This window comes from Myripristis murdjan, chromosome 9 (genome assembly GCF_902150065.1).
Source record: "Myripristis murdjan chromosome 9, fMyrMur1.1, whole genome shotgun sequence".
In the NCBI taxonomy this organism is placed as follows: Eukaryota; Metazoa; Chordata; class Actinopteri; order Holocentriformes; family Holocentridae; genus Myripristis; species Myripristis murdjan.
In genome coordinates, this window is record NC_043988.1 from 32,180,687 (window position 1) to 32,207,220 (window position 26,534).

At 43.4% G+C, this 26,534-nt stretch overlaps 1 protein-coding gene across 2 annotated transcripts in view; it reads left to right on the plus strand.

The window, feature by feature from the left end:
• The window catches only part of rusc2 (RUN and SH3 domain containing 2), a 47,618-nt gene extending 24,183 nt beyond the window's left edge, over positions 1 to 23,435 (plus strand). The window contains exons 3-13 of one of the 2 annotated variants that reach the window (XM_030059772.1): positions 1,705 to 2,290; positions 10,295 to 11,020; positions 12,259 to 12,474; positions 13,297 to 13,473; positions 14,990 to 15,066; positions 15,934 to 16,108; positions 16,380 to 16,485; positions 17,405 to 17,451; positions 18,223 to 19,309; positions 19,430 to 19,597; positions 20,297 to 23,435. In XM_030059772.1, the coding sequence (XP_029915632.1) occupies positions 1,705 to 2,290; positions 10,295 to 11,020; positions 12,259 to 12,474; positions 13,297 to 13,473; positions 14,990 to 15,066; positions 15,934 to 16,108; positions 16,380 to 16,485; positions 17,405 to 17,451; positions 18,223 to 19,309; positions 19,430 to 19,597; positions 20,297 to 20,504 (3,573 nt within the window). In that variant the 3' untranslated portion in view covers positions 20,505 to 23,435. The remainder of the gene's footprint in view (positions 1 to 1,704; positions 2,291 to 10,294; positions 11,021 to 12,258; positions 12,475 to 13,296; positions 13,474 to 14,989; positions 15,067 to 15,933; positions 16,109 to 16,379; positions 16,486 to 17,404; positions 17,452 to 18,222; positions 19,310 to 19,429; positions 19,598 to 20,296) is intronic. The other variant, XM_030059773.1, reaches the window with a different exon arrangement.
• Positions 23,436 to 26,534: the final 3,099 nt, after the last annotated feature.

The window sequence follows — 26,534 nt, forward strand, 5'->3', positions numbered from 1 at the left end:
AACAGGTGAAATGTGAGTGTTTTTGTCCTCCTTGATTTGATCATTTGGGATGTGCTACCTTTTCACACTTTTTGAATATTGGATTTTCGGTTTAGCACTCCACTGAGAATCATTTTGTCGAAGCGCAACCTCCTCTTCCAACTTCTTATTGTTGGTTTGCTTGTAATATTGGAAATGAATGATTTGCGGATGTGTTTCCTGAGCCTCCCATCAGTGTTGCACACAGCCAAAGTCTCTGGAGAGGAGCGCCGCCTAAACATCTAAAATGAAAAACATGAAACACAAGAGAGGAGGGAAGCTTTTGAGATAAATAATTTGCTTATTGCTTGCAGCATTTGCTAAATGTTAAAATTCTTGAATAATAGATGAATAATAGATAGCATTCATGGATAGAATAGATAGAATTCCAGGGATGATTACATTTAACGCATTTTGAAGCATTTTAATGATATTCTATTCAAATAATATTGAGTATGACAGCAAGTTACAATTGTTAGGAGTGTCAGCTGGGAATTTTTCATTGAAGTCTTTTCTGGGGCATTCTCTCTTCCTCCTTTAGTGTGCATGCCATTGGTGGTTTACGTTCAGATTTTATGTTGTATGTATTTACACATACAGATCTGAAATACATTCTGAGCAAGTAAGAAGCAGAAATCCTCAAGGGGATTAAAAAAAAATATCCTGTCTCATGAGAAAGACAAGAAAAAATCAAGATGGCAAACAGAGACGCAGATGAGTTTGGCAACAATTAAGAAAATGCTACAAATTCAACATGCATATGCATAAATTAGAAGTAGCTGACTGAGTCGTTAAAGTAAAATACTCCTTTAGGGACAATATCCCTGAAATTAAACATGGCTCTGATGACGCTTGGACAAGCAGGTGTTTCTGGTGTCGGTGCATGACAAGCTCTATTTAGATCACAGCCACTGTCTGGGGATATCTGATATCATCATGTCTGACGATTATTTTAGTCATTATGTAAAGCTATAACATATTAATATCAGCCTGTATCAGTGCCACTGTGTCAAAGCAAATTTTGTTTTCTGTGCATTTACTTATAATTTACATATTTACTGTTGGTTTTTTAAATTATTTTTTTGTCTGTGTTGATGTTTTTGTTCTTGATACTCATTTTTACAGTGTGGCAGTCGCAAAGAAAGTCTCATTTCTCATGTCTTATAAACATTACAGATTTCTCCATTTCACTTTCCAAACAGTTTCTTATATGGATAATCAGTCTGCTGACCCACATTTGACATTTTCTCCCAGGGACCTCCTGTCGAGAGGATTTGTGTAACAGTTCTCTGCTGTTTATACTGTAGTTGACCCCGCTATCTGAGTCACTGATTTAATTTTAAAATGTCTGGGAATTATTTATGTCTCTGACAGGACAATAGAGAGCACTTTCGGATTGAGAAAAAGATGTGTATGTGGAAGATGTGGAATGTAGCAGTTCTTAGGAGACTTTAAATAGATCAGATTGATGCAATGGCAAATTTGAAAATATTATGTGAAGAACTGCAGTAAAATCTCAGTTTTAAGATAACCAGAAATAATATAGCTTCTCATATGTGTGACTGTCCCAGACTGAAAAATGGTAGTGTTTATTATGCATCCTAACTTTGTTGTTTTTGGAGTAACTATTGATGTTTTTTTTTCTGTCTCACAATTTGTGGATTCCCTCTCTTTCTGTCCATTCAGCGAGATGATGATGAAAACGAGGAGGAGGAGGAGGAGAAGAAAAAGAAACAGCAGCAGGCAAACGCAGGTGAGGTCAACCCCGCTATGATTGAAGGCCAGGTGTACGTCAACATCTCCCCTCCTGTGGTTGGCCGGAGCATTGCGGTGGGCAGGGCTTCCTCCGCCTCCACAGCAGGCAGCCGCCCTCGTTCCCGCAGCTACGACCGCAACCTGGACAAGTCCCCGCCCCCCCGGCTCGGCTCTCTGGAGCGCATGCTGAGCTGCCCCGTCCGACTCAGCGAGGGCGCCGCCCCGGCCCCTCCCCCTCCGCCGCGGGTCACCTCCTTTGCGGAGATTGCCAGGAGCAAAAGGAGAAATGGAGGTGCAGGGGGGTCGCCGTCTCTAAAGGCAGGTGCAGACCCTTTCTCCTCCATGCACTCCACCCACTCCCACTCGTCAGTGGATTTCTCCCCGATCCCGGAGCAGCACATGCAGGGTGACAGCCACAGCGGCAGCCTGTCCCCTGTGCCCTTCACCCGATGTTACAGCCAAGGCAGCGGCGAGCGTCACCCACTGGGAGCCAGGGAGACCCGATCCAAGGCTGAAGGTACGCCACCAACCACTCTGCTACACTTTAACATGTACCAGGTTGATTTCCTACATTTCCCAGAATGACCCCCACCCTTTACTTAAAACACATCATGTCTTATAGCTGCGGTGCATTCTGGGCTATTGGCTCTACTACCTTTGGTGAAACTGGTATCTCTGCCACTTTTACAATAGATTTCTCCAAGTTTAATTGTTGTAAAATGGTCAATGTCGAAGGACCCCCGACAGCTATTTTTTTTAACCACATAAAAATATTTAAGGGTGGATTTTTCCTTTAACATTTGAGCACTAAGCTCTATTTGTTTTCATGCTGACATCATTTTTCTTTGATGATGACAAAAGACACTCAAAGAATAGCGTACAAGCTTATATTGGGGAAATTTGAAAGAGAATACTTTTCCTCCAATCAGACAGCCCAGGCTGTAAATTCTGTAAATTCTTCACGGATAATTTCACTGATAATTTGTGTACATTCATGTACACATGCACACACACACACACACACACACACACACACACACACACACACACACTTTCATCCACTTAGATCAGTTCTCATTCTATATGTCTAAAAGTTACAAGGTTTTGACGGAAGTTATTCAGATGAAAACCACAGGGGAACCCCAAAAGGCTCCCTGAGGAATCCCTTTGTAAGTTGCTTTTATTACTGTTGAAACAAGTAGTCAATTGATAGGTCGATTGACAGAAGATTTATAATTAACTGTAATCAGCTAGAAATCTGATATTTGATTAATTGTTTTGGCAGCTGACGAAATGAAAATACCAAATATTGTCTGATTCCAGCTTCACTAAGATCACTCAGACACTTACTAAGATTGCCTTACTTTTCTCTGTTCATATCACTAAAATGAATAAGTTGGATTTTTTTTTAGACTAAGGAAGTAATTTGAGCAACATTGCTTTGGTTTCTGCTAACTTCCCATGAGTGTTGTCATCATTTTTGACACCTTATAGACCCCTTGTAAATTAAATGATCAATTGATTTAATCAACAAGAAGAAGAAGAAAAGAAAGAATCAACAGATTGACAGACAGTGATAGTTATCATCAGTAGCAGACCTGGTTTGCATAACCTGATGTAACGTCCAGAAAAAACATCTAGATTCTTTAGGGAACCCTAAAGGATATTTGTGTACAAGTGAGGAACCCACAGGGTGCTTATTGGAACCTTTTGGATCTGAAAAGACCCAGTTTTTAGAGTGTAGATCCAGGCTGAGCAGCTTACCTCCAAGGGATTTATCACATGAAGACTGTTCATATGAAGTTGTGTTTGTTTGTTTCTGTGGGCATGCTTTTTTTTTTTTTTTTTTTTCATGCGTGTGTGTGTGTGTATTTAATTACGTCTATTTATACTTGCTTGTTTGTGTGTTCCTGGTTGTGTTTGTGAGCTGGTGCCCTTCTGCCAACATGTTAAACACAGAGTGGTGCAGAGAGTGTATGTACATAACGCAGTATGGGGAATGAAAGGTTGGAGAATTGGGGCAAACGTGTTCAGAATATCAATCAACTGAGAGAGTAGATAATGGTGCAGAGAAACCCCCCACTGAGCCCTCCATCAGCACACTGCGGTGTGTGTGTACATGTGTGTGTGTTTGTGTGGTGCATCCTGAAACAGAGGGCCTATAGGTTCGACTGATCCCCAAAACAGGGGGAGGTTAGATGAGGTTTATTTCTTCGTGCTGAGGGAAAAAATTATGTCAGAGCAGACAAGCTTGAGTGATGAGGGTTTATGGACTCCTTTAAGAATTTAATTTGGTTTTACAAACCATGCAGCTGCTGTAATCATGAATGGCACGCGCCACTTCAAACAGGTGAACAGGTACCTGTGACATTCAGTGTCTCTCAGAGATGGGCTTGTTTATTTATGGCAGTCATATCAATGTCACAAAACTAATGTGATAGTTTACAGATGTTAACCTGCTACACATAGAAATTTTGTGAAATTTTAGAGGCTTAAAGTTAAGATCTGCAACATATTCTTATAAATAAATCTACATTTTGCAACTGTTCTCTCAACCGATATCACACAGTAATGATTCAACCTGTACCAAGTTCCTGAAGGTGTTTACATTTGCTGTTTTATACAACCTAAGGTGGGAAACAAATCCTCTGACACGCTGGAAGAGATGTGTGTTTTGCATTTCCAGTTTATGGCTGAACAGACAAAGAGAAGTGATTTCTAACCCCTTGAATCCACCAGGCCCGGCTGTGTCACGTTCTCACTGTGATACGGCCTCAAGAGCTGATCATGGTCACTTTAGACAATGCTTATCACTCCACCAAATGCACCGCTGCGTATTTCAGAAGCGTCCCAGAGGCAGCTACCCACTCCGCTCCACTAATAATACACGCCTACTCTATTTTTGACAGAAGCCGCGTCAAGATGCACAGAGCAGATGGAAGGCAGGAAGTCAGACACAGGAGCAGCACAGAGTATCCGGTCAAATTTCAAAATAAAACACTCCTGATCGTACATCGCATCATTAAATCAACATTACATCACAGTCGGTGGCACAAGGCCAGAAGCCAACCATCAGAGGATGTTTGACACCATGGACGAGGGGAGGGAGAAATACAATAAATCAACGAAATCTGAGTAAAACCAAACAGGAAAAACGCCACTTCTGAACCGCTCCCAGTGACTTATGAAGCCGTGCAGAGGACAAAACAAACACATCTCAGACATGATGTCATACAGCCACACCCGGCGGAGTTAAGTATGAAGCGTAGTGCATGAAAAACATGGCAATGACTGCTGGGCACCAAGTGTGTTACCAAAATAAAATAAGAAAACAAGTAACTTGAAAATGATTGCTTGTAGTGAACTATTTAGATTTAGATTTAGATTCAACTTTATTGTCACTGCACAAAGCACAAATACTAAGACAATGAAATGCAGTTAAGCATCTAACCAGAAGTGCAAAAAAACAGAAAGTGCAGTGCAGCGGATATAAATATATGTATATTACCTATAGTACAGTATTTACAATGTGAATATGAAGAGTAAGTAGAGCATGGTATGGTCTCTGGAGTCTAGTGAAAGTGATAATAAATAGTACATATATAGTATTAGTATAAATATAGTATCTTAGTATAAAAATATATATAAAAGTATATTAGTATAAATATAGTATCTACACAAGTGAATTTAGTGAATATCTCAACTCAACTCAGCTTTATTTATATAGCACTTTAAAAACAACCACAGCTGTAACACAGTGCTGCACATGAATTATAATAAAACAACAAAACAGTAAGAACAGTAGGAAGAATAAAAAACAATCAAACAAATAAAAACAGAGCAATAAAACAGTAGAAAGAATAAAGAATAAAAAAAACAATCAAACAAATTAAAGCAATAAAACAGTAGAAAGAATAAAAACAATCAAACAAATTAAAACAGAGCAACGTGTGATGCTGGAATTTAAAGTCAATGTGCATAAATGATCATATCATAATATCATCATAATATCACTAGCGGACAGCAGAGGACCACACAGCCTGAAGTAAATATTATCCCTGCTGATCACATCTGTAACAGCAGTCCAGTTGTCACTGAGACGTGTAAGCATGGCATCTGGTGAATCTGAACAGGCCGTGACTATGAATGGATCAGACTTGTGGCGAAGACAGGAATGTAAGCAGCAAAAGACGGCCTGTTTGTCCAAAGCAGTGGACTCGAAATGACATGTCGATGCCTGATTCGGTTACATGAGGGATAAAACCCCGCGGTGTCCCACTCTCACCCAGACGCTGAGACAGGCCAGAGGACTGGGAACGCTCTCTCTCTCTCTCTCTCTCTCTCTCTCGCTCTTGTTAGATAATTTAATTAAACAGTGAAATATGCTTCACTGTCTCCGGCGACTGCAGCCCCGGCCGCTTGCTGAGGCGTTCTGCATAATGGAGGAATACGGTCCGGTCTGAGCACCGAGGCGCCGCCATCGCTGTTCAAAGCACAATATCAGCTGCTTGTTGTGCATGACGGGTTAGATAAACGCATGCACTCACACACACACACACACACACTCATACACACACACACACACACATAGCATGAATGCTTGGAATTCCACTGGAATAAGCCCAAGGACAGTTAAGAGTACACGGATTGGGAATGGAATGTCCTAGGAGTCCCCAGCTGTTCCCTATTACACTGTTTCTCAACCTGAAGGCCGGGACCCCCGCGCAGGTCGCATAATGATTGTCAGGGGCTGTGAGGCTATTTCTAAATTGTTGTTTGTTGTTGTTGTTTGTTAATTAGGATGCCCAGTAGCTGTGCGTAATGCAACAGCTGCTCCTCATAAAACAAGACAGTGACCGTGACGTCCTCAATAACCGTCACACTGGGTGTAGTTTTTTATTTATTTGTTTATTTAATTATTGGTGTGTGTGATGTGCGCTGTGTGAGACATCGCTGCTTTTAACTGTTTGGCCTGTTGGTGGCGCCGTTGTGGGCCCATCGGTTTCATTTGTCAGTTTAAAAACACATGATTTCACAAAGATTCATCTGATTTGACTCACTCAGTGTGAAGCTCAGCGCCCTGTTGGCCTGGTGGTGGCGCTGTGGTGTGACAATCAGGTGTGTATTCAAAATGTCGGACCCCAGTATGAGAATTTCATCCAAATCCGGGGTTGATAAATGGTGCGTGATGGACAGACACGCATAGCCGCTTCCCTTCTCTGATTTCTGTACAGCACATTGAATATATATTAGTAATATATAGATTTCTTTTTATTACTTCTTGTGATACTGCCTTACTTTGGTGCATTTATTAATATCTGCAGCCCCTGGGCTTCTTCCAATAATTAATGAGGTAAAAATGGACTGAAAATGTAACTCTGCACAAAAGGGTGTTGCTTCATATCAGACAAACCCAAATCCCAGTGGGATGCTGAGAGATTAACCTGTTTGGCGATGAATCAAGTATATCAATGCAAATCAAATTTCAACCGCAGTGGAACGCTCGTCATACCAAACTCATTGTACCAGACAGCAGATTGGAATGAAATTCATCTAATGCTTTATTTGAAAATGATTTTTATTTTTTTTCTGTTAAATCCCTCACACCCGTTAATACAGAATAAACCCTCCTGCCCTCAGGTTGACATTGACAGCCTCTTCAAATGGAAACGAAAAGACTTGCCACCTCATTCAAACTGTGTTAGATTCTTGTTTGTAATGTCAGCATGTCCTTTGAAAATAAACTGCTGTGTAATTTATGTTATGAATGCCTATTTGGCAGCCTGAGGGATGAATGAGCATGGTATGTATGTAAGTAGGTCAGTGTGCAAGTATGCAGGTATGTGCGGCTGCTTTTTTTTTTTTTTTTTCCCTCAAGCGCTGCCGGCCTGCTGAACGTGTAAAATGAAGTCTTGTGAGTCGTAGGAAAAAAAAAAGTCTATTTGAGCAAAACCTCAGTTCACTTTTACATTTTCCTCCACACCGCAGAGGAGAAATGCTGCAGCAAGAGAGTGTGAGAGTTCAGAAAGTGAGTGAAAGAAAGAGGGGAAAGTAGTGAGGGGAGATGAATATGAAGAGGGGGAGATGGCTAAAAACATGGAAATAGTAATGTGAGGATTTACATGCTAAGCACAGCGGGTCCCTTTACACACGACTCTCTGCATGGGCCAGTAGTGGGGTTTCAAGTATAATTATCTGAGTTTTAGTTTGTGAATTAAACAGGCTACATGGAAACGGTGGATTTTAACAAAATTCCCTCAGTACGGCAAAATATGCATATATATATTTTATCTTGATTTTCTGTTGATGGACTTTTAGCTCCTATAGATGGCGCTCTTTGCTGGTCGTGCTACCCACCCAGTTCTTCCTCCTCTGTTTATTACAAACAAACCAGAAATGTATAGCAGGCCACTTCCTGTATGAGAGTTGATTTTTCCCTTTTCCTATTGTGTTAAATTAATCATCCACAGAAAGAAGCAAAAAAAAAAAAAAAGTGAAAATTTGGTTGAATTCAAAAGACAATTTTTTTTCTCACTGAAATGTTTTCTGCTGTGTTGTGGTCAAGAAGCATCTATATTCACTTCAGCTGAGGGAAAAAACACCCAAGGCACATTTTATTTTAAATTTTTTTTACTTTAATTTTGTTTGACAGTTGGATGGAAATATGACTACTGATCTCCCTTACTGTTGCCTATTGTTAATTGTATTTTAACTTAAATTGACGTTATGTGATTATTTAGAAGCTGTTACAGACTTAACAGGGGTTTTACAGACCCACAGATTAAATGACATCTTCATTTCCTTATATTTGCTTATTTGATAGGGACAAAGTACAGTAAATATTCTGCACCAGAGATTATCTGTGGTCCCTGGGCAGGAGGCATCAGTGACATGTAAATGGCTTACATTAAAAAAAAAAGATGGCAAATACAGTATAGTACATCACAATGCATTAAAACAGCATTTAAGATCCGATGCAATACAAATGTGTCGCACAGAATTTAAGTGAGGGTTGGCCGGCAGATGGTTGCTGCTCGTCAGTCAGTCTGGAGCTGGCAAGCCAATAAAAGATGGATGGCGAAGGGCCATTGTTAAGAGTGAAATTCAGGTGTGGATGGGAAATTATACACCACCTCATCCAGAAAGCCCAGTCTTTGAAGTGCATAATGTGGAAGGAGACCACAAGAGAGAGGAGAGCAGGTTTCAGCACCAGAGGAAATGGGTCATCCCCGGGAAAACGGCTCAACTACATCCATGATTTCTAGCACAGCCTCTGCTGCTCTATCCATAAAGAGCCTGTGATGATTTAGGATTATAATGAGACACTGTGCAGCGTCCCAGAGCATATATTATTCATCAGCCTTCACTTCAGTCAGCTGCGTTATTTCACCACAGCATGCGGGCCTGCGCCGAGCTCTTTCAAAGCCTTTGGGAAGCTGCTCGCTCGCTAATGATGCTAACATGAAGTAGGGAGCTGCAGAAAGGAAAGCCTTGGTTGGCTAATGGACCCTTCCAAGAAACAGGAGGGGAGCCGGGGAGAGGATGACAGAAGGGAAGGAGGCAGATAGAGCAGGAGGAGTGAGAGAGGCGAAAGGGATGCAGAAAGGGAAAGATGGATGAGGTGGGAGGGAGAGGCAGAGAAATGAAGAAAAGAAATGAGCAATTAGAGGCATGAGTGAGCAGATATGAGAGATAGAGAGGGGGAGAGGCAGTGCTTTTACCCTCAGCGTCCTGTGGGAGCTCTGGCCGGGCCTGGCTGGGTGTGTTGTGTTGTGTTTCCACCTCCTGGCATTTCCAACACAGCTCAATGTCGCCCCCTGTGGCTGAGACGTGCAACTGCACCCAGCTCAGGTGGCAGTGAGAGGCCAGCCTTGGGTAGACAAACAGCTTGCGCAATGGCGTCGACGTCACACACACTCCTGTCGGTCACGCAGTGCACTGGATCAAGGAACACACACACACACACACGCTCTCACACACACACAAATACACTCACAAATACATACTGACTCAGTGACAGAGAAGAAGTGCAGAAAAAGGCTTCTCCTCCTCGCTGGTGTCTCTCCTGCAGGGCTGACGCAGTATCTTCAGGTTTTGCCTGTGTGTGAGTGCATGTCTATGTGTGTGTGAGCGTCTTTCTCTCTGTGTGTGTGTCTGTATGTGTGTGTGAGCCTGTCAGCAGTATCTCTAGTGGTATGGCCGTTGGTGATAAGGGCTGTTGAGCTCTGTGAATCATGACTGAGCAAGTTTCTGTTTGTCTGTGTTTTCTGCCTCATTCTAACCTTCATGCGTATCCATTTGCTCCTGCTTTACATTTTGCTCCATTACATGCTGTTGAAAGAGCATAATGATTCTTCTGTGAGAGGCAGGAGAGAAAAGGGATTTTTTAATGCTAACAACTCATGCTAACCTGTACTGGTGTTTGTCACACTGTGCTTTTGCTCTCTGTGCCCCTTCTAATCTTCTGTTGTCTCTTTTTCCTTTCTTTGTCTTTCTCTCTGTCTCTGTTTTCTTCCTCCAGGTGGTCTGTCCTCCTCCTCAGATGGTCGCCCAGCGGTGGTCCGCTACAGCAAGGACCAGCGGCCCACCACCCTGCCCATTCAGCCCTTCACCTTCCACCACCAGTTTGCTTCCAAGCCCCCTCAGCCGAAGCCTCTGCTCCCCCTACTGACAGGCTACGTCTCTGGGATGCAGGCCCGCTCCAGTGCTGGCTCTGGATCTGGATCTGGCTCCGGCTCCGGGTCTGGATCTGGTTCTGGAGGCCCGGGTGGGGAAGAGAACGAAAGCGCGGCTGAAAATGTGCACAGATATCAGGGCACGTTGGCTGCGGCGGCCCCTCCTCCCGGATCGGTTCGGCCTTCACCTCTTGGGAGCTACTCTCCGGTTCGCCTCCAGGGGGCGCCCAGCTCAGGGACCTGCTCCACCTGCACCCCCAGCCCCCAGCCCCCTCACAGTCTCTCCTGCCCGCTCTCGGCAGGCCTCGGCCCCCTGCACACGCCGTCCATAGCAGGGGCCAAGCAGGGAGGCGGGTCAGCACCGTTACCCCCCACTCCTCCTCCTCCGCCACTGGGTGTGAAGCGTGGAGCGCCACAGCCGATGCTGCCAGCTGTGCAGAGCCATTGTTACCACCGTGGGACGCTGCCCAGCCTGCCAGCCCTGCCCAGCGACACACTGAGCCCCCTGGGGTGCCTCGACTCTACGAAGCAGCTGGAGGGAACCAAGGGACCGGGAGCCAGGACGCACAATGGTAGGAATAAAAAAAAAGTCTCTGTGTTTAATATGTGGTGACATTTTTGGGAAATTAACTTGAATCACCAACCAGGTCCATTGACTGATAGTAAATTTTGGACATGGCTGGTAAAATTGTCTATTTATCAACCACTCTCCAGGCAGATTCAGTGAGAGTCTAATGAATTTAAGGGTTGCACTGATACCAGTCCTGATTTTGTTGTCAGTGGTGCTACACAGAGCCGAAATGGATAATGGATATCAGAGATCAGGCTAATAATGAAAGCAGATTTTTGGCACACAGGAGCCTGTATTTCTCAAATGGTGGGAAAATAGATTTTACATAAATTATTTTGCTCAGTGACACTAAATTAACGGTTCAAGCCTAAATTGTTGAGCCAAAATATCATTAAATAAAGTGGGATCGGTGTACTCCCAATGAATTTTGGGTTACCGCATGTCAGCTGTATTGTCCAATTTCTTTCCTTGGATGTGATATTGGATTAGAGAGATCATGAGGGCCGTTTGTTTTGGAAATGGATCCCATTTGGATGCAAAACTGAGAGTGTCAACTGCACACAAGGACACACCGATACTGAAGGACACTGCACACACAGGCACGAATACTAATGTACACTCACACACACCCTACCTCGGAGTTTTTTACTTCTTTTTCTCGCATCTTTTCTGCTATTTTGTTCTTTGCACCTTGTTTCAGCAACTGTCATTCACTTCGATACAGACATTCTAATTCTAAAGAGACAGTTACAAAATTTTAATTTAGTAAATTAATTGTAATTACTACTTTGGGATCATTTTAACCACGTTACCATTACAAATCTCCAGAGCTAACTTAATTGCTGACTCATTTTCACCAAAAGCTGAGTGTAGCTGTGCTCAGTGTTCAGTTTATTTTTGTATTTTTTTGTAGCACTGTTGAAGTTAGCCAGTTACCTGCACAGTTGTCACTGCAGTAGGGAATGAACCACGACATACAGGATGAGAAAGGCTGGTGTGCATGTCAAGCCTCAGCGCAAACTTACTCTTCTCTTTTCTCTTTCTTCTCTCCCTTCATCCATAAACTCTTTCCTTGCAACTGTCATCTCGCCTCCTTTTCCTCCATCATTGACCCTCTCACCCTTCCCAATGTTTCTCTGTCCTTATCATCGACTCACCCACTTACTCAACCATTCATCCACTCATCAATCCCTCCTCTAATCTTAACCCCACCACCAATACTCCTCCCAACCCGACCAGCCCACCACCTCTCTCCTCAGGCTCTGAAATGGAGGGAGTACCGTCGTCGAAACCCTCTGGGCGTGGAGAGGGTCTCAGGTGGCCCCTCTGCTGCCTCATCAGCCTCCCTGTCCGGTAACCTTGATCCCCGAAGGGGCGGGGGGCCTCGATCTGCAAGGCGCAACGTCTTTGACTTCCCATCAGCCCCCTCTGCTCACAGCCTGGGACGACTCAATGGTGCACATTGTTTTAATGCTAGTGGTTATTGTACACAGTTAAGGACAGTATGCCGGCAGAAAAATGAATGGTGTCATTCCAAAATGAAATGTCCGGCAGTGGGAATACTTAAAATCTGATTTTTAAGTTGAAGCTTTTTTTTTTTTTTTTTTAAATCCATGGTATTTTGGAATGTAACCTTTCATATTCATATTTGTCCACCTTTTGGTAGTATTTGTGTAGCTGTAGGCAGATAGCCTGTATTGGCATTACAGCATTCATTTAGTGAAACTCATCTTCAGTATACTGTAAATAACAGCAGTGAGTACATCATCAGCGATTCATCAAAGGGTTCCTTGTTAGAGCAGTGGTTCTCAAAGTCAGGTATGGGGACCACCATGGGTCTTTGAGATACATGAAGGAGATCTTCAGCAAAACAAGGAAAAAGATTAATTTAACTTTGATTTCTAACATTCTCAGAAAGTTAGAAGAGCCGCAGAATGTATAAGTGTGACTGTTTGGATCATAATGTATACCAACCTTTGTTTCCCCCCATCAAACAACATAGAGGACAACATCCCCACAAAGTCATGGTCTATTACACATCAGTTCTTGGATCCTTGACACAAAAAGTTTGGGAATCTGGGAGTCTGTGGACATACCATCAGGATTCATTAAGTCTTCATCAAGGTGTTCCTCAAGGAACCCTCTGGGGTTCCCCTATGGTTGCACTCTAAAAGATCCTTTTATGCTTTAGAGTGTAGTTTTGTGCTTATATATGTGTGTGTGTGTGTGTGTGTGTGTGTGTGTGTGTGTGTGTGTGTGTGTGTGTGTGTGTGTCAGGAGTGGGTCAGTCATCCCGGCCACTGCAGCAGAGCTACAGCGACTTCCTGCCAGACTATTTCTCCCTGACTGAGAAGCCACCGGAGGAGTTCTGCCTCTCCCCTGATGCCTTGTCTTCCTCATCCACCTCCTCTTCCTCACAGTCCCACATCTCTGTCGACCTTGTGCAGAAGAGAGGTGAGGTCATGTGTTTGTCTGTTCATGACAGAGAGACAGAAAGAACGAGGGAGGCGAGAGAGAAAAGGCTTAGACTGGTGTGTTCATTTGGATTGCGTGGGTGGTTGGAATAAGTGTGTAAAATACTGGATGTATGCTCGTGGTTTTGTGTGTACATATTTTTGGATTTAGTAAGGGGTGCAAATCTTTGGCTTAAGGAAAATTAAGTTTAATTTAAATTCACTGGGTGATGATTCAAGTTTTTTTTTTCCTTTTAATGATTTATTATGATTTGAGCTTGTAATCCACGATTCGAATCAACATTTTATTTGGTACTTTTATCCAAACTTTCAGCTCCATTAGATAAAATGTGCAATAATGTAAGACTATCCTTTTTCTTCTGAAATATGAAAAAAACAGCATAATTTCTTAAACATTATTTATTTGAAAAAAGAAAAAAGATTACCAAAATAATAGGACTTCATGTTCTGTTCTGTTTGTTTTTTTAAGAATCAGGAATTAATCAGCTCAGATCATAACAATTCAGGCCAAAGTCAGAGCGGTTCATCCCATTAATTCCCTTTAGCTGTTGGATGCAGCTGAATTTATAATTTATTCATTATTGCAGTGAATGACCTATTCTACCTCTACTGATATTGTTTAAAAAAATCTTAAAGATGCCAGTCGTTCTAAGCCTAAGCAGTGTTTTCTGGAGATTAACCATGAGTGTGTATACAGTGTTTGCAATTTATGTATGTCTCTCAATCTGCTGTCAAATCTGGAACATTTTGACTCGAGTCTCCTTCACTCCTGACCAACTTCAGTTCCTTTGTTGTGTATAAAGCGCCTCCAACAAATTGAAGTGTGTGTGTGTGTGTGTGCGTGCGTGCATGTGCGTGTCTTTGTATGTGTGCCTCTGTGTTGACAACTTGGTAGAAATCATGACATGACTCATTTTACTGGTGGAACAGTACAAGCTGTGAGGAAGCTTTTCAAGTGCCTCCGTCAGCCATGACAGGCAGCATCAAGTAAAAGACACAGATTACCATTTTCAGAATCACAATCCCAGAGCACGCAGTGTTGTCGCCAGGGAAAACGGCGATTAGAATAAGATGAAAGGTGCTTACATGAAGAGCCACTCGCTGCAGAGAGGCTACTTGACAGTGAGGAGAGTTATTCAGGGCTCTTGAGGCAGCAGGGTGTTACACAATGAGTGGGGAGATTGTCCTTCACCCAAACCAGCGAGGTTCAAATCCTCATGTTGGCAAACCTCCATGTTGGCTCAAGTGTCCTAGTATGACACTGAATCCCTATCAGATCCTCTGTGGTTGACGTGACCTCTGACCTCCGTGCAGGGGAAGAGGCCAGGGAAAAGAGAAATGCTTCTGGGTGTCGATAGGGTATCACAAAGACAAAATTCAAGATGAAAGAGACTTGCAACAAGTGACTCTCACCACAAAAAAGGCTATTGACATCGAGAAGAGTAATTGACCGACTCTTTCTCTGTTCTCCACTCCGCTGTCTCTCGCTCTGCCAGGTTTGGTGAAAGCTGTAAACACAGCGGTTGACCTGATTGTGGCCCACTTCGGTACCAGTCGAGACCCTGATGTGAAGGTAGGACTGTCTGATGGGCCGCTCAGTCTAATGTGGCAGTGTCATCAAAATATAACATATCAAAGAGTAAGATAATCTAGATTACCAGCTAATGTAGGATTCACAGAACAGTTGGTTAAGGTTATGCCAAGGTAATGATTAATATTACCCATATCATTATCACTGTTACCACAACTACTACAGCTGATACTAATAAAAGTGGAACAGTAATAGTACTGAAATCACCACCACCACTACCGCTGTTACTACTACTACTAAAGGTCATACTATCAATGATAAAAATAAATTGTTGGCTGCATTACAGCCAGATCAGTCAAGCCAAAATAGCACCAGTATTATGTAATGTACTTATCGGTGCAAATACATCTTAGAATAAAGTGTTGTGTTTTTGTAAATTCACCATCAAACTGAAAGCAAAAGGACAATGTGTACTGCTGACTAGTTAAGACGCTCAGACTATTCAGAAACCATATTTAACTCTAATCAACCAACTCAGTAATGCATCTACACCCTAATCAAAGCGGTAGCAAGATATTAGCCAGTTTGAAGAACATTCAAAAAAACACTTAGATGGTGAGTTACATTGGAATTGTAGTCAGATGACATAACAGAATTTCTTGTATTTTCATTTTTTATGATTGAATTTATGCAATTTTGATGAGGCTTTTTGAGATTTAGGTTTGTTTTTTTCTCCATGTTTGGGACAGCTCCAGAACTGGGGTTCAGTCCTGAAAAGCTCACACGCTTCACCTGTCCTGACCTGTCCTAACTTTCCTCTTGCTCTGCATCTCTGATCACCCAGCACTTCTCCCATCTCCAGTTTCAGTGTCCCTTAACCCTTGCCGTATTCTCATCTAACCCCACCAGGCTAAGCTGGGAAACAGCTGGGTGAGTCCCAACGTGGGACACCTCATCCTGAAGTACCTGTGCCCGGCCCTGCATGAGGTTCTGCAGGACGGGCTGAAGGCCTATGTGCTGGACCTGATCATCGGACAGCGGCGCTGCCAGCCCTGGAGCCTGGTGGAGGCCTCTACACAGCTAGGTGAGGGTGGAGCTTATGATGTGGGGGTCTTAAAAAAACAGCCAAATGTTGGTGCACTTTGGTTGTGGACAAGTAAAGAGACAGACATGTTGCCTGCAGAGACTGTGGATAAACTGTGGACATCACATAGCAGAATTAAACTGTTCCAATTAAGAAGAATAGGAGATTTATGAGGCTGAAATCAGGCAAAATTACTTCTTGTGATTATTAGATGTGTAAGGCTTGTAGCTGACAAGGCTGTGGTGCTCATGGGTAATGTTGTCTCCGTCAGGCCCATCCACACGTGTCCTCCACAGCCTGTTCTCCAAGGTGAGCCAGTACTCGGAGCTCACCAGCCACAGCATGAGACTCAACGCCTTCATCTTCGGCCTGCTCAAGTGAGTCGTGTTTCTTAACCTTTGATTCTCTGTCACTGACATCCACTTGTTCTTGAGGTGAGATAATTCTGCGTTAGTCACAAATTGATTTACGGATACAGAAAAATGTGCTTATGCTTGGCTAGACTGCGAATATATATCTGCATGTGTATAGACAAGGCTAATTCTTCAACCCCATTCTATACAAAGCTTGCAGTGGCCTTTCACAGATTGCGTTATATCATGAGTGAAACTAAGGCGCCTGAATCTGCAGTACAGAAAGATAAGAGCACTGTATCTCATGAATAATAAATCGCTCTCAGCAGGGAGCATGGAAGGAGAGACAAGGAAAACAGTAAAAGACAGAGGATTTCATGCAACAGAGAATCCATCATATAATACTGTCAAGAAGACCAAAATTAAGAACACCTTTAAGAAACCTTTACACCTTAAAGACCAGAACAAGCCGCTGTGGAATTGTCTATATTTTGAAGAACTACTGTGGCTTTTCAAAGACTGAGGCTGTTTCATGATTTTGCAACTGCAAGCGCAGATCCTTTTCTACAGTTTTGTTGGCAACACACATTTGTGCATGCACACATCCTCATATACTGAGCTTTGATCATCAGCTCTCTGGTGGTTCACCAACTTACGCCTGAATCTAAAGTGAAGTCTGCTCCAAAGTGAACTCAGCTGCCCACACTGCTCATATGTTTCAATGGTATCTTGCTTTGGCCAAACACTTGTTTGCTTATTGGGGTTTTAGTAAGCTTTTTTCTGCCAGATCAAATACATGCTATGTCAGCTTTGAAGTGTACACTCAGTCGTAAGGATAATGATGCTGTACGCTCCTCATACAGCGATAGTGAAGTTCTGCTGCAGCACAGAAGGGTGTGTTAAGTCAAACTGGCATTTTTCATTCGTGGTTCCTCTTTTTCAGCCTGAGATCTCTGGAATTCTGGTTCAATCACCTCTACACACATGAAGGTAAGACTGTGCAGTTCCTGTTCCTTTAAGACAGTTTTATCCAGTGCCTTGCAATGCTACAAGTGCAGTCATCTTTAGCGTGGGTGGCTCCAGTGGGACTCAAACTCCTTAAGCCAGGCGTACACAGTGCATTTTTACAAATGTTGATGTTTATACTGCATGTTTGAACTGTCCATCATGTACTGCTAGAGCCTCTGATTTACACACACTGCACAGACTGATTGATGTGCCATGGCCTTGCTGGTCACACTGTATTTGAGACACTGACACTTTTGGCTATTGGCGATTTCCAGTATAGCTTTATTTAATTCAAAACAACATTGTCACATCCTTTTACTGACGATACTTGTAAATGCAGTGGGGTAGCTGCTCATTACATGTCAGGAAATTTGTGTCTCTGCTCAAACGGCATGACAGTGATTTATGACATCAGAAATTTATCAATTTTTCAACAACTCATCTGGCAATCATTTGGACAGTCCCTTGGGTGTCAGTTCCCCTCAAACACTGCTTGGCAAAAGATGGCCCAAAGCTGAAATTTGGCCTGATTTTGAAGAGTACTCTGCAACAGCAAAATTGGGTTTAAAGTGGGCTCAAATTGCACCATCTGCACCTTGCAAAACCATTTTGTAACCACTGAACGTCAAAGGGCCAAATGGTGCTGAAATCTTTTCTTTTCCCAAGTTTAATATCAAGGCTTTCTTCCAGAATATACCTTCCTTCCTCTAATCTTGTTTGAATCTTTCTCCCCTCCTTTTGTCTCATCTTCAGATATTATAGCAGCACACTACAACCCTTGGGGTTTTCTGCCCCTGTCACAGGGGGCATGTCAGCCACTGTTTGAGGAGCTCCTTCTCTTGCTGCAGCCACTGTCACTCCTCCCCTTCGACCTGGACCTGCTGTTTGAGCCGCACCAACTCCAGAAGGGCCAGGAGCATCTCCGTCGCAAGGAGCAGCTGTGCTCTGCAGGCCAGGGCGTCGACCAGTCGGCACGCTCCACTTTCCAGCTCATGAGGGGGTGGAGCACCACCGTTAGCGAATCAGTGAGGGAGGGAGTCGACTCAAGAGCTGAGGGGAAGAAAGAAAGGGCGGGGCTGAGACGAGAGGGAACATGGCCACGGATGGAGGTGCCTGGGTCGAGAAGAGAGGGGGCAGGAGCAAATTTAGGGTTGAGAAGAGAGGGCACAGGGAATGAGAGTATGATGGCCGGCCTTGTTAGCCGACAGGCAATGATGGAGGTAGGGTTTGCCGGTCTGCTGAAGGAGAGGGGGATTGGTGGGCAGAGAATGAAAGGTGTAGGACGAGAGAGCCAGGGAGAATGTGAGGATGGACAGGAGAAGGACAGGAGGAAGGAAAGAGAGAGGGATTTGTTGGAGGAGGGGCGCCAGCGGCAGGATAGACAGGCCGGGTGGTGGTACCAACTGATGCAGTCCTCCCAGGTCTATATTGATCAATCGACAGAGGGTTCGAAATTCATCAAGAGCGAGAAGAGGAAGAAGTCATCTGAGAGACGACAGGGCCAGCTGCCGCCCACCAGAGAGGGTGTGGTGGAAGGGGCGGAGTCAAGCCAGGAAGGGGAGTGGCAAAGAAGCAGGAAAAGCAGCAGTAGCTCCAGCGTGGAGTCAGCTGGATCCAGAGGAAGGCCGTCATGGATGGGCAGCCCGCCGGAGTCGGTTCTCAACCAGGAGAAAGATACAAGAGCTCTGGAGGGGGCAGGGGCTGGGGCACAAGCTGTGGCCCAGGAGGAAAGCCCGTCACAGGGACAGAGCATGCGCTGGGGCAGGCTCTTTGGATCTAACGTAGGCTCTCCTTCAAGGGGGGAGGGAGCTGAACCGAGAGTAAAAACTCAAAAGAGCAGGTGAGTTTAAAGAGGACAAGACTTAGAAGGTGTTCCAACTTATTTAACATTCATTGTAGCTGTCTGTACAGTGAGTTACATGTTTTTCTGCCTTGTTTTTGATCTTTTTACCTCTGACAGACCTCCATCAGGCTGGCTTGGTCTGGACAGGTCTGTGCTCGACCTTGTTGCTCAAACCATAGGAGCGGGGACAGCAAAGAAGGCAGAGCCCTCACCCCCACCCGCTCAGACTCAAACCAATTCTGCACCACCGGCACCGCAAACTGAAAGCAAACAACAGTCTCCATGGTAAGTTAATTCTGCTGTTTCATCTGAAAAATTAAACAGTGGGAGTTGAAATGATATGAGTTGATATGAAATGACCCCAATTTAATCGATTAAATCTGTGTTTCTGTGGAGCCACTTTTTGCACAGCTTTTGCACCGCTTTTTGAAATTTTGAACTGGAAAAAAAAATGAATAGAAAAGTGTAAATTTCAAAGACCAAAAAAGTTTTTACATTCCCCAAATTTTGTGGCGTTTCAATACAGAGGTTACTCGAAAAATTGCAATAGAAACAGACTTTGCAAACTGCTGATTATCCTGTTGTCATTAATCCCCTAACCTCCGATGGTTGTTTTATGCATCATTGTCATTTGAATTGCCATTTCTCCATTCATTAAAATCTCGGCCAATGCATTTTGTTGTTGCTGCCAGCATACAAAAAGCACAGCAAGAAGGCGTAAAATAATTATTATTGATGGCAAGTTAGTCCTAGAAAGCTCTGCTCAGTCTTTATCATATGGGAGATTGCGCAGGCTCTCACACACACAGAACAAGTCATATATGCTTAAAAGTCAGTAATGCAATCCATTTGTATTTGAACATCATTAACTTTGGTTATAATTTATGCAAATGCTGAATGGAAACATAGTTGCTCAGATAATACATGGTGGTGTTTTCTCGCTGTTTCACCATTTTCTCTCTCCATCCTTCCATTATTCTTCAGTGAGGTCCGAGCATTGTGCCACCACATAGCCACCGAGCCTGGCCAGCTGAGCTTCCACAAGGGCGACATACTGCGGGTCCTGAAAAAGGCTGATCCTGACTGGCTGTTCTGCTCACTTGGCTCCTGCCAGGGCCTGGTCCCCATCATCTATGTCACCCTCGCTAGCATGGAGGACAGCCAAGATGCCAGCGGGCCAGGACAGTGTTGAGCCAAAGCTGTCCCAAGAGGAACTTGAAGGCAAACAGCATTGGAGACAGAGGGCATCCCTGCTGCATACCGACTACATGGAAAACTCAGTTTTTGGCTGATCGTGCAGAGATTTTGGCTGGTCAAAGTGTGATAACCACACTGAAGATAAAACCAGAAAAAATAAATGTCGAAAATTAAAAGACGCTGTACAGACACATGCAAGGGAAGCATGCAGGCACGAACACAAACTCACATCTACACTCCAAGGGTACATTCAGACAAGTATGCATGCATACATCCAAAGACCAAAAGACCAGACCAGAGAAAAAGACCCTATAAATACTATGAAACACATAGGACGGCATTCGTTTCTCTGTGTGAAGCTGTGCTCCAAGCATAATTGTGTGACTGTCCTGTCTATCCTCAGATTTTGACAGAACAAGAATAGGGTTACCACGATGGTGATCATCACAATATGATATATACAGTACCATGCCTTGCTGCACTTTGCCGTACTCTGTACATTCACCTCGCTGTGCCACACCTTGAACACAATGCTTACCTGTCGCCACCTGGCCAAGGATGAGAAACTTCCTTGTCCACTTGCTTACTTACTAGCAATTGCTGTCTTCTCATTTGTGTAGAAGCCTGTGAATCCTTGCTTTGTAGTAAGGTTTTAGGTGGGTGGTTTGGTTAAAAAAAAAAAAAAAAAGTAAAAATAAAAAAAGAGCATCTTGTTAAATTGATGGTTCAAGTTCTAAAGGAGTGTAGTTCAGCAAAAGGCTGGCCGCTGGGCCACTCCCATTGCATTTTCTAGTAGCTTATTATACAGTAAAGTCTGTATAGGTGGCTTTACCATCCAAGTGCAACGAGTGCAAAGTGACCACAGTTTGAACATGCTTCCTTTCCCTGTCCGTCTTATTGGATCATCAAGGCCTATTTCCACGGTCGCCCTCACAGTTTGTATAGAAGAACTGATGAGCAAGAAGAAATGTACACCATCTTCTCATTCCCCCTCATTCCCAGGTTTTGAGCGGTGGGAAAGAAACGTTTCGCCATGGCTGGGAGGAAGCAAGAATGGAAACTGGATTATTGCATGTAACATGGCGAAAACAGTTTGCGTCCTATGTCCCGGTATCCTTATTTCACCATTATTCTTTACCTCCTGCCCCCTCCATGACTCCCGTTTTCCCTTCCTTAATTTCCATATTTAAAACAAAGAAACACTACAGTACATAGCTTTTGAAGAGGACAACATGAAGCAAAATGGCTACAAAGTTTGGTCTATACATGTGTATTTTATCTATTGGTACATACTGTAAATGCATATACAACTTACACATGTGGTGAGTTCTGTTTATTTATTGACTAATGCGATGAGTTATTGCTGAGGAGAGCGTTTGAGTGGTGAAACTGACTGATGAAAACAGGGAAGGATGTCCAATGAAAGCAAAATATTGCTTTGGAGATCCCTGGAGGTCTTTATGAATGTGTTGGGGATTTTCCCCCCAGCCTTGCCCCTCTGATCTGAAATTTTAATCTGATAAAAATTGTTTAGAATTTGTTTAATTTGTTGCATTTAGCAAGGGGTTAATGATCTTGTCTATGCCTTAAAGTGCTTGAGAAGGAACCATAAGGGGGAATCGCTGTTGGACACTTCAAGGTTTCTGACCTAACATTGGTCTCGACATATTTTATACACGCTATGATGTGTCCAACAAGCCATTTTCCTCCGGCTTTATGTCTACGGATATTCTTTTTGACCTCACAGAAAAGTATTTGTGCAGAAAAAGAGATTTATGCGTGTATTTTTTGATGGTTAAAAGATAGATTAAAGGGAAACCCCAACACATTTTGTGATGGTGGCTTTGTGGGCATTGCTGAGTTTGTACCTGCTGCCCCTGTCATGTCCCGGTGTCAAATGTGGCCTTAGCTTCAGGTTAAGCTGTGTGATACTCAGCTGAAAACGACCTTGAAGTGCGGCTGTGTACACCTGGATAAAAATATTGAGTTGTTTACAGCTTGCCCAATCTAAATAATACACACTATGAAATGGTAAAATGTACACTTATGCCTGATTGGATGAGTGAATGAACGAACGCTTGTGTAGTTTTTTTGCAAAATTACACACAATTTGACCATTTTAATTATACTTTTGTTGCATTTTTGTACAGTCCTTATAATTTTTTTTTTATATTTGTCTTTATTTTTCATATGTAACTCAGCAAAAGCAATTTAATATTTCATTCTTGTTGAATTGTAAATATATTTAAATCCTTCAGTGGTTAATTTCTGCCAGAGAGAGCTATATGTATGAATGTATGATTTACTAATGCATTAATATATCATTTATCACAGGAAGCAAGTATAAGCTGTAGCTTTAGTGCTAACATCCTGCTGACCATACCTGTGAGTTGTGCATCATAAAGGAAGGCATGGCGAGCGGCGGCTGGGGCTGCCGCTCTCCGTCCGTCCTCCAGGCAGTTTGCTGTTCATTGACATCCTCGGCTGTTCAGATTTCACATGAGACAGACAGACAGACAGCACTGAACACACAGTAGCAATTTGACCAGAGAGAGATAGAGAGAGGGAGAGAGAGGTGTAGGGCTAAGTGAGAAAGAGAGATTCATTTTTAATTTGGCGTTCATCTGTTAAGCTGAAAAAAAAAAATGCTACAAGGGGTCACCTGTGGGGTTTAAAAAAAAAAAAGAAAAGAAAAAAGAAAAAGTAACGGAAAGAAATCCTGTGCCAGATCTGCCTCTTCTACTTTCTCTCCGCCTTGCCTGCCTCCTGCCCGGGCAGAGATCAAGCTGTTCCTCGTGCTTGTAAATACCTTTCAGCATCAGTGACACTGCTCTTCTCTCTGTGTGTCCAGGCTATATGACGTGTACGTATGACATTATCAAACTACTATGGATGTTAAATAACAAAGAGCTCATGTGATCACAAACTCCAGTGGCTCCTGTGTCCTTTGTTCTGAACTCACCTCACTATATGTGACGCTCGCTTACTGTAAGGAATCGGTTTTCCAAGTAAGTTATGTGTTAATGTACTCATAATTATTATGCTACCCATTTTTACTGGTTTGGGGTCAAGTGCTTGTGTTTCTGCCACTAGGTGGGTCTGTTGTTTTAGAGAAAATGATCAGCTGTGATTTCATGACACAGCAGCAGCTTACAGCAACACAGATGGGCAGTGCTCTAATAATTAAATACTATTGCTGTTTCTGTGCCACTTTTTTTAAAAAAAAAAAATTAATCAGTACAAGAACCTCATGTCCATTGACCTTTAGGATCATGGTCAAGGTTTGGCACGAACATGAGGGTGATAGCAGTTCAGAAACGTTCAGAAAAGCTGGTAGACAGGATGGAAAATTAAAGTCACCTTAATAATGGAAATTTTGGCTATGGCTGGTAAGTTTCCCTGCTCTACCAGCCATCATTTGCATGTTCTTTTCCCCTTCCAAAAATAAATTTGGCTCTTGAAAGTGTAAAAGTGACAGGGACTCTGCCTCCTTTTGTAAATGCTGGCAGGCAAAAAGTCAGTTTCCCACCCTGAGTAACACCAACCACCATGCTGGTAAATCTTTTGTTTATATGTTTGTTGACTACTAAACACTTCATGATTTTGCTCATTTTTTCACAGATTTGCTTTATTACTTTAGAAGGGCCACATAAATTTAAACTGATCACTAACCAGGCTTCTTATGGGTTCAATGTGTTTATACACTATATTACCAAAAGTATTCGCTCACCTGCCTTTACTCATACTATGAACTGAAGTGCCATCCCATTCCTAACCCATAGAGTTCAATATGATGTCGGTCCACCTTTTGCAGCTATTACAGCTTCAACTCTTCTGGGAAGACTGTCCACAAGGTTGAGGAGAGTGTTTATAGGAATTTTTGACCATTCTTCCAAAAGCGCATTGGTGAGGTCACACACTGATGTTGGTCGAGAAGGCCTGGCTCTCAGTCTCCGCTCTAATTCATCCCAAAGGTGTTCTATCGGGTTCAGGTCAGGACTCTGTGCAGGCCAGTCAAGTTCATCCACACCAGACTCTGTCATCCATGTCTTTATGGACCTTGCTTTGTGCACTGGTGCACAGTCATGTTGGAAGAGGAAGGGGCCCGCTCCAAACTGTTCCCACAAGGTTGGGAGCATGGAATTGTCCAAAATGTTTTGGTATCCTGAAGCATTCAAAGTTCCTTTCACTGGAACTAAGGGGCCGAGCCCAGCTCCTGAAAAACAACCCCACACCATAATTCCTCCTCCACCAAATTTCACAGTCGGCACAATGCAGTCTGAAATGTACCATTCTCCTGGCAACCTCCAAACCCAGACTCGTCCATCAGATTGCCAGATGGAAAAGCGTGATTCATCACTCCAGAGAACGCGTCTCCACTGCTCTAGAGGCCAGTGGCGGCGTGCTTTACACCATTGCATCCGACGCTTTGCATTGCACTTGGTGATGTGTGGCTTGGCTGCAGCTGCTCGGCCATGGAAACCCATTCCATGAAGCTCTCTGCGTACTGTACTTGGGCTAATCTGAAGGTCACATGAAGTTTGTAGCTCTGTAGCAATTGACTGTGCAGAAAGTCGGCGACCTCTTTGCACTATGCGCTGCAGCATCCGCTGACCCCTCTCCGTCACTTTACGTGGCCTACCACTTGGTGGCTGAGTTGCTGTTGTTCCCAAACGCTTCCATTTTGTTATAATAGAGCTGACAGTTGACTGTGGAATATTTAGGAGCGAGGAAATTTCACGACTGGATTTGTTGCACAGGTGGCATCCTATGACAGTTCCACGCTGGAATTCACTGAGCTCCTGAGAGCGGCCCATTCTTTCACAAATGTCTTGTTTCACAGTCTGCATGCCTGAGTGCTTGATTTTATACGCCTGTGGCCAGGCCAAGTGATTAGGACACCTGATTCTGATCATTTGAATGGGTGAGCGAATACTTTTGGTAATATAGTGTATGTTGCTGGAAAATGAGCATTAATGCTGTGAAATCATCAGGGCCAGGCAGTGGCTCTGCACAGCTACAATGCAGTGGTTCTCAAAGTGTGGTTCCCAGGACCCCCAGGGATCCATGCAGAGGTTCCAGAGGGTCTCATAACAACATCAGGAAGAGTTAAAGGCAGAATGAGACGGATAAACACAATATTCAAAGTTGACCCCTCCTCTGTGGCGACGCTAACTGAGTCTTCATCTCCTAGGATGGCAATGAAATGAAATGACCGTCCAAAATCACATCACTGTAATATGCAAAAAATCTGAACAGTGTGTCACTCTTCATCCTCCTCCTCTCCCTCATTGCTCACCAGCAGGTCGAAGCCAACCCCAGATTCATTCTTGTGGTGAAACGAGCTTTGTCCTCCTGGCGTTTTGCCTCGCCAGATTTCATTTTTTTTTTACAGTCCACATTAGTGTTTTTCATAGCTTCCTATTGGATGTGGTGCCATCGATCTGCCACCGAGCTGCGCTGTGATTGGCTGGGAGCTACTCACCCGCTGCCCGAAGGCCCAGAAGAGTCCTGAGCTCATCACTGCAGACACACACACACACACCGACACACACTCCTAGTGGCTAGTGATGACTGAGAGGGATCATTTGTGTCTAAACATTGTTTTTTTTAAGGAAAATCATACTCATTCTGTGTTGAAAATTCACAGATCATTCAGAGTGACCCTAGTTTGAATGAACAGATAGGAATGACATCTCTAATCATGGCTTTCATTCTCACAGTGTACAATACAGACAGTTCACAGATAAATCAACAACAGTATTCTGCATTAATTTGTCATGGTAAAATCCTGTCAAAAAGACCCGTGGCCTGCTACGTGTCTTTATTTTTGTTGTAAAACCCTAAAATAATGGATAAAACTACAGGGGATGACCGCAAATGCAATGTGATGCTGATATTGGTGTTTAAAATTCCTGATAAAAATTCCTGTATTGCGCATACAGAGCAGGGAAACCAAGTCTGGACAGGCCTCATCACTGTCGATTTCTTAACCACGTCCATCTTATGTATTACTGAAGAAACC